The sequence below is a fragment of the Ciconia boyciana genome, chromosome 4, assembly GCF_034638445.1.
Source record: "Ciconia boyciana chromosome 4, ASM3463844v1, whole genome shotgun sequence".
Taxonomy (NCBI): Eukaryota; Metazoa; Chordata; class Aves; order Ciconiiformes; family Ciconiidae; genus Ciconia; species Ciconia boyciana.
The window spans coordinates 44,992,280-45,006,964 of record NC_132937.1 but is presented as its reverse complement, the minus strand read 5'-3'; the positions used below and the strand labels follow the sequence as shown (position 1 = coordinate 45,006,964).

The 14,685-nt window shown below is 43.3% G+C and overlaps 1 protein-coding gene across 9 annotated transcripts in view; it reads left to right on the top strand.

The window, feature by feature from the left end:
* ARHGEF28 (Rho guanine nucleotide exchange factor 28) overlaps window positions 1–7,770 on the top strand; it is a 127,515-nt gene extending 119,745 nt beyond the window's left edge. For 7 of the 9 annotated variants that reach the window (XM_072859265.1, XM_072859264.1, XM_072859268.1 and 4 more), the window contains one exon: window positions 6,701–7,770. In XM_072859265.1, coding sequence (XP_072715366.1) covers window positions 6,701–6,861 — 161 coding nt within the window. In that variant the 3' untranslated portion in view covers window positions 6,862–7,770. The remainder of the gene's footprint in view (window positions 1–6,700) is intronic. The other 2 variants (XM_072859270.1, XM_072859269.1) reach the window with 1 other exon arrangement.
* The last annotated feature ends 6,915 nt before the right edge of the window (window positions 7,771–14,685 follow it).

The window sequence follows — 14,685 nt, the reverse complement described above, 5'->3', positions numbered from 1 at the left end:
CTAAATAAAGAATAGAAACATGCAGAATAATGGCATTTCCAGTAATTTTACCATGATCAAAAATCCAAAGTACAGATGTGAAGAAGAGTTATGTTGCAGACCTTATTCATCATAGACTTTGAATTCTTTCTGTTCTCTGTCTTGTAACAAACAAAATAAATGCACCAAAAGCTGATGAGACTAATTGACGTAGGATCTGTTACAGTCTAATTGCTCATCTGCTTTTTGTGAAAAGACCTCTTATTCATGAAGGTGCTTGTTTGCCTAAGAAATGCAGCTGCTGCTTTTTCACAGGGTTGGGCTGGTTAAAAGTAAATAGCGGCATTAAAATTCTCAGATTGATTTCCTGCCTTATTCAGTCAGCTGGGAAATGGGTTAGGCTCCTCTTTCCTTGGTAGCTTCAGGGTCAAAATATTTTTTCCAGTGTTTTTTGAGACCCAGTACCAAATTCAGTTCCCGCTGTGAAATCAGATTTACGGAGGTGCGAAGGCCCGGTTTCTCGATGGTATTTGAGATCTCGACTCCCAGTGAAACTGCTGGGAATTGTCCTCAGATCCTGAAGGCTTATAGGCAACTTTTCTGTACCAAGTGGTCTGAACCTGTGTGGCAGCAGCGGTGTCCTGGCTGTTCCAGGGCGATGGGCTGTGCTGCCCTGGCAGGTCCGGTGCTGCAGAGCGATCTTCCCTTTCTGCCACCAACCACCAGCTCCATTAACAACTGAACCTGCGGTATGGAAAATCCATTGCAAATTGGGAAAAATCTTAGTAGGCACTAAAAAAAGCTATCAAAACTGATCATAGTGCCTTTCACCAGGAGGAAAGGGAGAGAGGCTGACGTGCCTGGAGTTCCCCGGGGAATCGGCTGTCGCTAATGAATCTGCATGGAAGCCGCTGGGAGCATCATTAGAGACAAAGAGATGCCCTGGGATTTGCCGGTGGGGACTTTCGGTGGAGCTCATGGGGGTTAGGCTGCCGTTTGCTATTGAACTGTAATGGCAAATGAGAGCCTGTTACCCTTGAATTCCTTTGAATATCCCAGACCCGGTAGACTTAGCACTGCTTTTTAGGTGTCTGCTTGTGCTTTGCATTATGCATGAGTGCCAGTGGGGGGATTAAATACAGCAGCTCTGCCATGTCAAATAGTTTTGGTCTGAAGTTGATGTGTCAGCTGTCAGTCCAGATGAACTTGGTATAAAAACTGGTACCAGTTATTATAAATAAATGCTAAAACCAGAACCCAACTCTGTATGTTATTTTCAGAGGAGTAATAGTTTTTAGAATCTTTAACATATTTGTTGCTAAAAGTGGCATAACTTTCTCTTCATTTAATGAAATTTTATTTTGTAAAGAGGGCCAACATGTGACACAGATCTCTGAAAGTCACAGCAAATTAATTCAGTGTATATATGCAGTTTCTGCAAAATCCGTGTGGTGAGTTCCCCCCAGACACCCCCCCCCCCTTTTTGTGTGTGTGTGTGTGTGTATGTGGAAACAGCTGGGAAGGAAAAAACCCTGAGTATCCACCCTGGCCTGACCTCAAAGCTGACCCAGCTTTTGAGAAGGAGTTTGAACCAGAGGCCTCCTAAGATCCCTTCCAACTTGAATTATTCTGTGATGCTGTGAAATTAGGGTCAGAGCCGGAGGAGAAGAACTGAGGGTTTTCTATTAAAAACACGGAGACTTGAGATGTTTTTTTTGCCTGGAGTGTTTCGTAGTGCCTTGATAACGTCTTCCTATCCTTCCCATAATCATCACTGTGGGCACTCCAGGCTTACCTGAAGAGCTCTGATCCGCGGGGGAGAGAGAGTAGGGGTGAAGGAGAAAATCCGTGGCATTTATTTGATGTGGAAGTGCTTACATCCTATGACAACAGACAGAAGGTGAGAATCAGTGTGACTAATGAGTTGTTTACTTGGCTTTTGTGTCTGTCCCCCGCAGCAGTGTGGGCTGTGTTTATTTTGGTATGTATTGATCTCAGATTCCTGCAAATGCCATTGCTTTGTCCTTCATCTTCCGAGTAGTTTATGGGATGCCACTAATCCTGTCTCTTAGTGCTACGGGAAGGGTAGGGTATGGTAGTTAGGATGTGGAATGCCACTTTTTTTCCATTTCCCATACAACATTAGCACTTTTTTAGCCAGGTGCTGTCGTTTCTCTGAGTTTGGACCCGGAGCCGGTTTGGAGAACTGAGGTCCCCTTAGAAACGCCCGTGAAAGCTGGCCCCACTTGCTGCAGGCCTGCAGTCTGCCGTTACTGTTATATTTAGGTTGCCTAGAAAGGTATTTTTATTTTGGGGAAGTAGAGTGTCTCTCTGCAGTTTTCTGACACCTATCCTCATGGTACTGGAGCCAAACTCATGGAAAATGGGGAAAAATTTGGATTTGTTTTTAATATTGGATTTGGCAGTATGTGTCTGTGTGCGTGAGACAATTTGTGATTTTTTTTTCCCAGAATTTGGTAGAAACAGCCTCTAACTCCTTTTGAGAAAATTGGTGGGGGAGACAACAAGGAATGCCTGGGTTTTCTTTATTTAATGAAATTATCTCAGCTGAGACAAAAATGAGAAAAGCCTGGACTTAAGTGGTATTTTGTGCTGTGGTGTGGCACTGCTGGGCTGAACAGGCTACACGGTCCCAAAATATTGAAGTGCTGTCACAGATCACCTAATACCTGGCCTCCAGCCTCGAGCACATGCCTCTCTGCTGGGGAGTTTGACCAGCCCAACATTGAAAGAATTGATTTTTCTGGTCCGCTGTTCAGTTTTGTCTAGGGTATACATGGTGCAGCTGAGGATCTGGCTCTTTAGGAAGGAGTTACCTGGAGTGTAGTAGCAGAAATAAATTTTGCATAACTGAGAAGCAGTTAAAGGGTGTTTCAGTCTGCACATAAACTCCAGGGGCTGGGATGTGGTGAGATGCTGACAGCCCTTGGCCACTGCAGAAATGGGAGGGAGTGGGGACCTGGAAGTCTCACAGAAGACCCTGTGGAAGGGTCTGAGCTCCAGCTCAGCTTCATTAAAGCTTTGGAAATCTGGGAATATTTTCTGCATTTATATAAATATGAAGGAAAAATTGTGTTCCTTAGGTGTAAATGAGCAAGAGGAAGGCTGTGGCCAGGTATAGTCACCTTCACTTGTCCTTTCTGTGCAAGGGGTGCAGGATCGAGGCAGTGGGCAGAGCCCAGCCCAGGCAGGAGGGGTGCAGGCAGGGGCAGCGGGAGCACTTTTGCTGGGTGCTGGTGATGTGGGTGCTGGTCTGGTGGGCGCGCTGTTGAGCTGAACACAGCCTGCCTGAGCATCACTCTGGCAGGTTGGAAGGGAGCAGAAGAAAGGGTAAGTAAATGCTGAATTTAAAGACAGGGAATAATACAAAACTCATTTTGTGGCTGGTATTGGCAGGTGAGTTACAATCACAACGAAGGAGGCTCATAAAAGGCCGATGGTTGTTATTTACCTGGCTCTTGATCCACACTGGGTTCTGACTGTCAGCCGTGGTGCAGCAGAGAACAGGCCTGGAGAGGGGCTGGGGAGGTTCCTGGAGAGCATGGGGGAGCTTCCTGGCCGTCACTTTCTGGTAGCAGCCCCCTCTGCCAGCCCTCCTCTGCCTTGCTGTCTACATGGATAATTGGTTTGTTTTATTTATTTTTTTTTTTTTAGCATCCTCAGCTCTCAGAGTTCTTTAGTAAGCAGCAGCTGATGCTTTCAAGGCTGGTTGTGGAGGGTTCTTCCCTGTTTTGGCAGAGCATTTAAAGAGGAGGATTTCTCCCACCATTCTCCTGCTTGGGGCCAAGGGCAGCCCATTTCCCTGTGTTGCACTGGGGAGCTCGGGGAAGGCTTCTTGGCAGCTGTTGCTGCTCTGCATAACAGGAACCGGTGCTGGCTGGCGGATCGGTCCGCTTTCCCCACTCTCCCTTCACCTGGGGCTGTTATTACCAATTCTGGCAGTTCTTCCACCCTCCCTGAGCAGCTGCTCTCGGGGCACATCGTGCTGCTGCCTGCGATACCAGCTGGTCTCCTGGCTTCCAGCATGGCACTGGGCAGAGACAGCAGGCACCCTCCCCACAGGCAGGCTGAGTATGTCAGCCTGGGGACACATTATGCTTTTATTAGGCAAAGCCTATGTTGAATGCCATCCGAAGCGCAGCCAAAACCAGCCCCTTCCCTCCTCAGTTGGATTAAGCACAACCTTTCCAGCCTGAGAAGCCACTTGTCACTCCAGTGGCAGCTGGGCTCTCACCTCCTGGGTGCTCTCCTGCTGTTCAGGTTCTCCGGATTCAACAGAATTAAAAAAAGGAAAAAAAAGAAGATAATAAAAAAGCAGGTAAACTAGCGATAAATCATTTATTTTGATAGTGACAGAATCTGATTTGTTTTTCCAGAACACTGACAGTTTCCACTGCTCAGCTTAGAGTTGTAACAGTTAATGAGAAATGGTTTGGAAACAGCTACTGTTTTAATTGGTGAAGCAATTACTGTTTAGTTTTGATGGTGGAAAATAACTGCATGTAAGGTGTTTCTTTTCTGTTTTTTTTCAAATTTGTAATTAGGCTTCTCCAATTATGTACTTCATAAACTTTGGAAACACATCTTTCAAATAAGTGCTTACTGCCTGGTATTCTTATGCATATAACTTTGTTAAGGTGAATAGACTCACAGAACTTAAAAGGAATATTAATGTGGGTAAAATTACCCTGAAATATAAGTGTTTAGAGGTTGAGGACCTTTCACTGGTAAGGCTCTTCTTAATAAATAAATAAAACTGAAGTATCCAGTTTCCATAAAGAAAAGCAGACGTAGGATATTTCTGGTTTCTTCTGTTGCTACAAATTGTAATCTTTTTCTAATATGTCTATCAAAAAGAAATAAATGCAAAAATCATCTTTAACAAAGCAGGGCTGTTCAAGTAAGTTAGGGAGTCAAATCCTGCTGTGTTACGTATTGCAGATAACTCACCTGCAATCAAGACTTACTCTGGATTTTCACCAAGATGGAAACTTGATCCTTTAAATCCAGTATAAAACAGTAAAAGAAAGGGAATTTGGGATTAATTTTCTTGACATCCTGTGTCATCCCACTATGACCAAGCACCACTTGTGTATAAATTGTTGCCCTGGCCACCAACCCTGCAGTCTCAGCAGCAGGTATAACATACATGTGACTTACGCTGGGAGCCGAAGCCCCAAAGCCTGTTTGCTCTCCCCAGCTGTGTGAATATCAAAGAGGAGAAGACACTGAAGGCAGAGGCAGCGATATGATGTGTTCCCACATGCCCATCGCATAATCATCTCCCACCGCTCCATATGCCCCATGGCGGGGAGCAGCCGGGGAGTCTAGGCTTTGCAGGGTGCTAGCAAGCTTGTTTTGCCTTAAACTCCTGATTCAGTGAACAAGACTGGTGAAACGTGGGCAGGTGTCATTTTAAATTGCCACCAGTTAGAGCAACATGGTGGGTAAAAAAATCTCTCCTTTACAATAAATTTTCATTGCATGTACATGTGAGAAGGGGTAGGGACCAGAGCAGGCATGAAATGCCTTTTTAGCTCTTTGCATGAATGACCAAGGCTCAAAAGACCCCAGTGCTGGGTTTGCATGCTTCTGGTGTTACCTGTGCTGTGGGAGAGGTGCCAAGCTCCCCTTCTTCCTGCAGAGTCCTTTTTGCAGAGGGAAGAATGAAAATTAACTCTCCTGATGTAACAGCAGAAGTCGATCAGACCAAGATTATAGTGAAAAGTATTACAGCCTGTCCACTGTAGACTTTTCTCATCCCTAGGTACAAGGATACATGCTCAATTGTTATGCAGCTCGTTTTTATGGTAAAAATTGCTTTGCAGAAATAAAGATGTAGAAAAGCCAACTACTAAGGTGTAGTTCCTGAGGGCCTGAAGTGGTACAGAAAGCTGACTAGGGAGAAAACCCAACCGTGGTTGTTTTTTTTTTAAAGTAGTGCACAGATCATCACAAAAACCTTCAGAGCTCAATGCTGGAAAACAAGTACCTGATTCTCTGCATTTGCAGGAGAAAATTGGAAAGATAACAAATGAAGATCCTTGTGAAATAATTTCTTAGTGTTTGGATGCAAGTATTATCTCCATGTCACACCTAAAGGATTGAGACAAGAATAGAGTAGGTAGTTTGTGCAAATAAATACAGATAAACTTGGCAGAAAAAGCTGAAGGTTATACATCTGTTACAGACTGCAAGTGCCAGTCAAGTAGACTTTTAACTGGGTTTACTCAGTTGATTCTTTTTCATCCATTAAAGGAAGTCCAAAATTTCATCCATTGCAAATGAAATTCTGTGTAATGATGGAAACTGTATTAATTTTTCAATTGTATTATTACTAATAAAGGTACTAATTATGTGCTGTATGTTTCCGTCCAGCCCAACTCTGACAGCATTTATACCTGTCCATTATTGTGTGTCTGGTTAGTGAAGTATGGGTATAAATTTCTTTTATTGTAAAAATAGTGACAGTGATCATCCCTTGGATGACAGTGGACAGACTTGAACAGATTTCAGTAAATTTGAGTAACGTACCTCTCACCAGGCTGTAGTGTAGTTTGTAGTACAGCAGTGTTTTCCTTTCTAGACAAATAAGCAAACTAGAAAATGGTGCCAATGAAAAAATCAGAATTTGCTCTTTACGATTACATGGTCATGGCAGAATATGCATTGTCACATGTCCTTCTCTTGTGTGTTACAGATCTGAATGCATCACAGACCCAGGGTCCCCAAACAAGCATTCCAAATCAGGGATCCATCCAGCTGCCACGGGTAGATGCACTGCTGCTGAACCACCAGCCTGAGAGCCTGCAGAACACAGAAAGTGGAGGCAGAGTAGAGGAGAAGATTGTTTACCTCTGATGGCTCATTTTCTAATCTCAGTAGCACTTTGGAAATATAATTGTGTTTGCTTTTCTAAATGTCCGTAGTTGCTCTCAGTATGTCCAAATGGCTTTAAGGATAGTATTTAATACTCAATGCAAGGTTTTCCCCATGATAAATATAGCAATTAAGTTATTTTGAAGCCTTTGTTTTATAATCTTTAATTTATGACATGATTTCAAATGCTTTGCAAGAAGCAATGGGTAGTAGGGGAGACATAACATTTTGGAATTGTAAAGATGCTACCAAGAGCTGTGAAAGCTAGTGTTGATTTTCTCTTGAGTCTTCTTTTTAAAAAGGCAAGCTAAGAGAGATGGGCCTGCTATTTGGGATTTCAGAGTATGGATCAGTAACCTTCTAACAGTTGTGATATAACATGAGAAGACAGCAATGTAAGAATGATGGCTATGGTCTTCACTGAAATGTGCTATGTACCCTTAACTATTGGGTCGTTTTCCTTATCCCCTGGCTCAGGAACTGCTCAGAAGAGGATGTTTTTTATGGTCTCAACATAATTGCACAATTGTAAGTGTTTGTTCATGTCCCAAAGCTTATCATCATTTTGATACTACTGCCAGTTTCTGTGCAGAGATGCTGTAAATCAGTTTGTTATTGTATTATAACTGTACTTCATTTCAGTAAATGCATTAAAACTTACCAGATGAAACCATCTCACTGGTCAAAAGAAAAGAAAGGGGAAAAATAGTAGGCTTTTAGTTAACTGAATCCTCCTGAAACTCCGCTGCTTTCCCGTGTAGGAGCCAACTAGCATCCTGCTTTCAGGTTCATGGGATGATCTGTGCATTAGGCAGTAAGAAACCAGGACCTGTTTTGTGCCTTTTTGTCTTTCAGAAATACTTGTACACTTCTGTGAAATTGAATAAATGTTCTGTGCATTTCTGCAAAACTGTAACTTTGATTCATTGTCACGTCCTCCAAAGAAGTTTGCAAACAGGAAGAAAAAAAATTAAATCTCCTTGCCTGGTTTGCACTCTGCCCTGCTGCAGATGCGCCTGCCTTGGTCCAGCACAGCCAAATCTGTGCTCCAGGCATCTCAGCTGGCAAAACCCTGGCAAAACCAAGGACGTGCCTATTTGAGCAGGCATGGGTGGCCCCCTGGACTGGCCAGGTGCTGCTTAACGTGGCTGATGGTATCAGCAGTGGTGCAGCAGGGATGCAGCTGCACAGCTCCTGGATCAGAGCTGCCTCACATCTGCCTAGCTCATGGGGCAGAGGAGCACAGGATTGCCCCTGCCCGTTTGTCTGGGTAAGCCCCAAGCATCATATGGTTTCCATTTTAGCCTAAGCCTTGTGTTGTGCAAAATCTCTTGCAAGGGGCAGAGTTTTAGATTGTAGATGTTTGTCAGCAAGGGTTTCCTGATGCAGAGGATTCTCTTCCAGGGACCAGTGTGCTATTGGGAATATTCAAAAGCAGAGCTTGCTGAGTTGCATCTTACTGGGCTACCAGACTAGCTGTTCAGTTGGTATCTTGGGCTAACAACTGAGCAACTGACCTCAATGAGCAGGACCTGATTCCCAGCTGGTGTTAATTGGTGTGCCAGTGTCATCAGGGAAAGATTGGGCCTGCAGATGTATTTTCCAGTTTCTGTTTCCAGCCTTCAAGACTCCTGCTCACCTGACAGCACTTCTTTAATATGTCACCTTATAAGAGAAAAAACCTTTTTAGAATTTCTGGAAATGTTTTACCTTCTTTACATTTCAGTTACACTAAAATTAAAATGGGTATCCAACCTCTCTTATGGGTCCTATAGTAAGGACAGTCCACAGCCTCTCTGTTTTACCAGGCAGCAATGAATTCAGAGTTCCCATCTGGACAGCTTTTTGGCAAATTTCTGAATAGGCAGACCAGTTTCTGGGGATGCAGTATGTCCCAGGATATGTGTATCACCCAGGGACCAGCGGGAAATTGGGAAAAGCTGAGTAGTTTTCTCCACAATTACTCTCTGCATTTTATTATGCCTTTGCTGAAACATCTGGTACTGGTTACTGTCAAATCCAAGCTGCTGGATGGATAGCTGCTGTCCCAGCCCAGTGTGGGAATTCCTGTGTAAGTGTCTTGCCACTGGGAGAGGAAGAGAGGATACTGCTTCTCTCATCAGTTTTAATTGAGGGGCTGGGAGTCGAAAAGCAGCTGGCCAGGGATTCAGCTGTTGTGCAAATTCCTCGAGTCCCCTAACATCAGGCAGCATCTTATTTTGCTCACCTGTGCTTACAGTAAAACTTCTGGCACTCGAGGAAGGCAAAAGCAGGAAACAGGTGGCCTCTAGATTTAGGTATTTTAATTGTAGAAAATGTTTACACTATTGGCGAGTATGGTCTCGGCAGGTGCTCTTTATAACAAGATGTACTGTGCACCCCTGAACTCTGTCCATTAGTTAGGCATTTCTTATTACTTAGCAGAATTTAAATGCAGCCGCAATGAGACTCAGTCATTTTAGCAGGCTGCATTTTCAGTCATTGCCAGGCATATATTAATGATTTGTCCTCTTTTTTAATTAGAAAAATATATTCAGAAGTTATTTCCTTCACCTTTATTACATTATTTTGAAGTGGGCTTGTTTGCAAGGCCTGTTGTTTTTATTTTTAACTCATGTCATATATTGCGTTTTCTTTTTGCCATGCTTCTCAAGACATCATGCCTCTGAAAGCTCAAAATCGACTTTAGTCATTCCTTTCAGTGTTTAAATTAAAGGAGCAGTTGCTGTACCGCAAATCTCCACTGTACCGGTCTGGGCTTTCTCTTTATTTTTTCTTTTTTTAACTTTCTTCCATCATTTAACAAAGGGGGGATTTCCTTACTGTAATACCTAGACTTTGTCCAGCATTTTGTCCTTAATGTTGTTGTATGCTAGGAAGGCTCTCATATCTAACAACTTTGAGAGATTTTTAAGGGAAACTTGCAACAAAGCTTTTTTCAGCAAATCTATAAAAATGATAAAGAAGGAATTAATGAAGGGCTCAAGCTTACAGTGGGCTGGATCCAGAACCTTGGATTTATGCATTCAGTCATTTACAGAATGAGGCCAGAATAGAGCAAAGGCTTCACTTGGCTGCTGTTTGTATTAAAGTAAACAACACAGCTGCATTTTTAAGAGATTTTTCACAAAGCTCGTCCATGTAGTTTTCAAATGACTAAATTAAATACAGATTAGGCTCTCAACAAAACTCCTCAAAGATTGTTTACAAAAGTGATTAAAAAAATATCTGTTAATGTTTGTCATGTAAGGAACATGAATAATTTTACTTAGAGTGAGTGCTCTGTGGGCTGCATTAATTTATACGCCACCCATTTAGGTTAAAAAAGCGAGTAAGATTTTTTCACTGCTTCTTAATCAAGTAGGTGCAAATTCTGTAGTAATGTACCATAACGCCGGTAAACGCCAGCATAAAAGACCAACCTACTCATTCATGTTCATGGTGTTGTTCATTCAGAGAAAAGCAGAGAGGCTGTGCTGTGGTAAGTAATGCGTTCAACTTGCTCTGACTGAATTTTGAAAGCAGAGCTGCAGATGAGGCAGTTTTCCTTATGCATTTGATGACAAATGGGGAAATAGCATGACTGCTCAGATACCTTCTAATGAACATTCTGTTTGAAAAGAATTCCAACCCCAAATCCTTCACATCCAAAGCCTTCACTGTGCCTAGTTTGTATTACAGAGGTAGAAACAGCATAGGTTGTGGGGCATTAGCATATTGTAACAGGTTAGATGTCTGCTCTTCCTTATGGAATGACAGTCACTTTGTGACTTTTTTTGCCAAGGGAAGTGGATGTATTTGTTGTTTTCTCATCCCCAGTAAAGATCTGCATGTAGAAGCACTGCAGAAGTAGCTGTGAATATTCTCGGTAATCTTAGTCGTAAGGACAGCTACATGCTAACCTCCAAAAAGGTTTTTCTGTCTCACTTGCTGCCAGGTTCTGAGATAAGACTGTGAGAATGGCCTGAATTCAATGGCTTGAATTTTGCATAAAGGCTCCCTTTGGCAGGCTGATGTGAAACCACAGTGCTTAATTTCTTCAATATAAAGGAAAACCCTCAAAGGATAACCTTGCTGGCATTAATCTAAAGTGTTCTCATTAATACAGCCCTTTGCTCTGCAAAACTGCATCAGACAATAGACTACTAGGCTTCTTGTATCAGGAGATCACCAAAGACTAAGAGGATTGTGGGGGAACTTGCAAGTGTTTTGTGGGCATATGGTGGTGAAATGGTCCAGGTACGTCATCCAGGAATGTCAATGTTTTTCACTGACATGCAGAGCAGTGCTGGCAGCAGCTCTATCCAGGTCAGTAGTTGGCTCCCAAATTCCCAGAGAACTATGTTTCCTATTGTGGGGATCAGCTGTGCAGAAGTTTCTTCCTCTTCTCCTTGCTTGCTAAGTCTCGGGCTCAGATAAGGATGTTCCCACCCCTTACATGGAAGGGCTCTGCCACAGGGAGATCTGCAGCACCTGCTGAATTCTGAGGTTGGGTCTTGAAATATGCTGAGTGGAGACCAGGAGGAGAGAAAAGAAACATGAAAAAGGCACTCTGGGTATAGAGAAGGCAGGGAGAGTGTCCCCTACCATGGGATGTTTTCTAGGCTCCTTCATGGAACAAACTTTTTTATTCAGAGAAAAAAAAATCAGTAATTATCACACTACTTACTGTTCGTTAGACTGATAATCTGAGGACTGGTTGGATGCCATATTTTTTAAATCCAGTGCCAGATGGAGCGAGGATCAGATATTTATGGAAGTGACAATGAAGCATGCACGTTGAAACAAATAATTTCTCCTATGGAGGCTGCTTAACAGACCCAAGGGAACTTTCTTATCGGCTTTCTGTAAAACTGCCAAACCGTGCCTACAGGAGCTATGCAGTGGTGTGAACCTTTCGGTAACCCAGGTTACCACTGCTGACAGCAAAGCCCTGCATGGATGAACAATCCCATGAACTGAAGATGGCTTGTCAAGACCAGCCAGCATGAGTCCCCTGCCCTGCTGTGCAAGTGAACAAACAGGACGCCAGCATTCCCTGTGTTCAGCTCATTGAGGATCTCAGGTCAAGCTGTAGACTTACTCGTGCTCCTCTTGAGTAGTGCAAGAAACATGAGAAATTAGTGTTGCTTCTGGTTAAAGTAGTGCCTCACCTGAAATTAAAATTTTCCTCTTTTCCTACATGCACACAGTTGTCCTGGCATTGCTGAATGAATGCTACAACAAGCTGTTGTAGGTCAATTATAAACTCATCAAACCAAGCCCAATCCAGGTACAAAGGCAGCCAAGAGGACAAAAATAGCTTTAATAGTGCTGACTGAGCATCTCCTGCTTTCAGTCAGTGGAGGGTAACCATTCTTATCCTCTGGGGCCTCTCTCCAGCTTCTGATGCTGTTGACTATGTGCTACTGATGTCCCATATGTGTAAGGAGCAAGGTTTCAGAGTGACTTAATCAAATTTTCAGTGAAAAGGAAAACATCTGAATAAGTGAAATTGCCTCTCTGCTGACATTGCTTTCCTTTGCAGAGTCCCACATGACCAGATGTGGTCTGATTTTAAACCTGTGTGCAGCCACCAGGTGAACTGACAAGGTGGCACGGACTTCATAAAATTATCTCCAAGTGCCTGAAGCTTGAGTAATATCAAAACAGCTTGTATCTCAATGAAGGCTGGACAGTGTCAGTGCTGCAGGCAAAGGAAGGACTTTGAGGATCCAAAGCTAAGGTGTGGCCTCCTTTGAAGCACACACCAAATCAGTCATTTACTTTGAGATCTGGCAGTGCTTCTAGATGCCCTATGGACAGAAAAATCTTGCACATAGCTGTAGCTGTGATTCCCTTCCTTCTTCCAGATGGCTTGAAGACTCTAGCCCACCATGGAAATCATGTCCTGGCCTCAGCTGACCTTCATTTAATATCTAGACTACAGCCATGCAAAATGTCTGGGCAGTAAGTCATGAGACTGTAGGAAATCCTGTTGCTGCTGGTGAATGCTATGGAACACATCTTAAGCACATCAGACTTGAGTGCTGTCCTTGAGTTGCTGCCCAGGCTTTCTGTAGGAAGATTTATCACGATAATTTTCTGTAGTTTTAAGTCCTCAGTAAACATCTAAAGCTCCGGACTAGAGGACATGGTTGATATTTTTATATGTCTGGCACAGCAGAATTTTTTACCATCAGGGGAAACTCAGGAGGCAAAGCTTGCTTGTGGCTGATCCACAGATGGAGAGTGAACTCCCTGAGAAACTACAGGTGCTCACTAATGTTGCAGGTGAGCTATGAGGCACGTTCCTCTGGGTGGCCCTTAACAGGAACAGTGGGTGCGGAAAGGAGGGTTCCAGCTCTGGGCTGGTACATGGCTGTCAGCTGGACGCTGCTGGCAGCTTGGTAATCCCGAAAACCTAGCTGTGGGAGGACCAAGCCATTCCGTGCCGCTGAAGCTGATGCCACAGGTCGTGCTGGGAGCCGGCTGCATGTTCAATCCTGCTTTGCTGCACAGCAGAGTGGGGGAGTCCGAGCGTTGGTCAGGTCACCCCCCTGTCTGGCTCTCATCCCTCCGTACCTATCTTGAGGTTGAATGGTTGTGTGCAGGTTGTGAAAGCTGGTTTACAGCCCTGGGAAACCACTCTTGGCATGTAAAATGAATGCTGAGCACTGAAGGGTATTTCACAATACAAAGTAATTATTGACAAAGGGTAGGGCTCATCAGCTGTTTTACTGGAAATCTCAGTTTGCACAGCAGAAATGGTTCAATTTCTAATTTTGACTCCAGCTGTTCTCATTTGATTTACAGCATAATTCTTCAAAGAGATCAGGATAACAACTTTCAAAGACAATATATCAGCATTGCATGAGACCAGCAAACAGAGGGGAAGCAGTTTAGTTTATTTGTAAGGGGTTAGTCACTTCTGCTTCTCCTGCAGGCAGGACGGCATTGGAGTCTCATGAACTAAAAACTCCATGAGGTGGCTGGGACTCCAACATGCTTCTCAAATATTCTGAACATGACTAACAGAACATGGTTTCCAGACACCAAACTCAAAATATTCTTCCTTCTGGGAAACTGGGAGCTCAGAACATGTGGGCAACTGAAATTCCCCAAATGCAGTCCTTCCATGTATAATTTCAATTAAATGTAACTCAATTAGTGCTCACCACTTAATTTCCCGATTGTCTTCTGATAAGCAGAAACATTTCCCTAAACGTTGCTCAGATGTTTCCAGCCTATTATTTCTGCAACTTCTGTCAGCAATTCTGGGTTAATTACAGAGATGGGCCTGAACATAAAAGAGATCTGAAGGCCGTCAGATATTTGGAACATGCAGACCTGAATCCAAGCTTGAAAGACTCAGACAAAATGCTCTACTTCAACACAATGTTTTTCAAACTAAGACTATGAACTGTCAGACAAAGTGATATGGACTCAAAAGTAAGTGACTAGGGAAATAAACAGCACAAGACATAGTGGAAACTGCTTCTTCTGTACAGTGTTCAGAGAGTCACCGATGAAAAAAATCCATATAGGCATTCTATGAAATTACATTATTGTAACAATAATTTGTTATTATTTGATTGGGGGCTTTGTTAACTGGGGTTTAGTATATAATTAAATTACTGGGTAGCTCTAGTGCTGAAAGTAAAGCTGAATATGATGGACTGCGTTTAATATGGCGCAAGAATTTACAGTCAGGTAGGAGGAAGTCTTATTGCTATCCATGGAAAGGCTTTTTGTGAACTGAGGATCCACAACTGACAGAGGAGGAGTGTAAGATTGCACTGTCTGGTCCTGCCAGAGCTGCTAAAC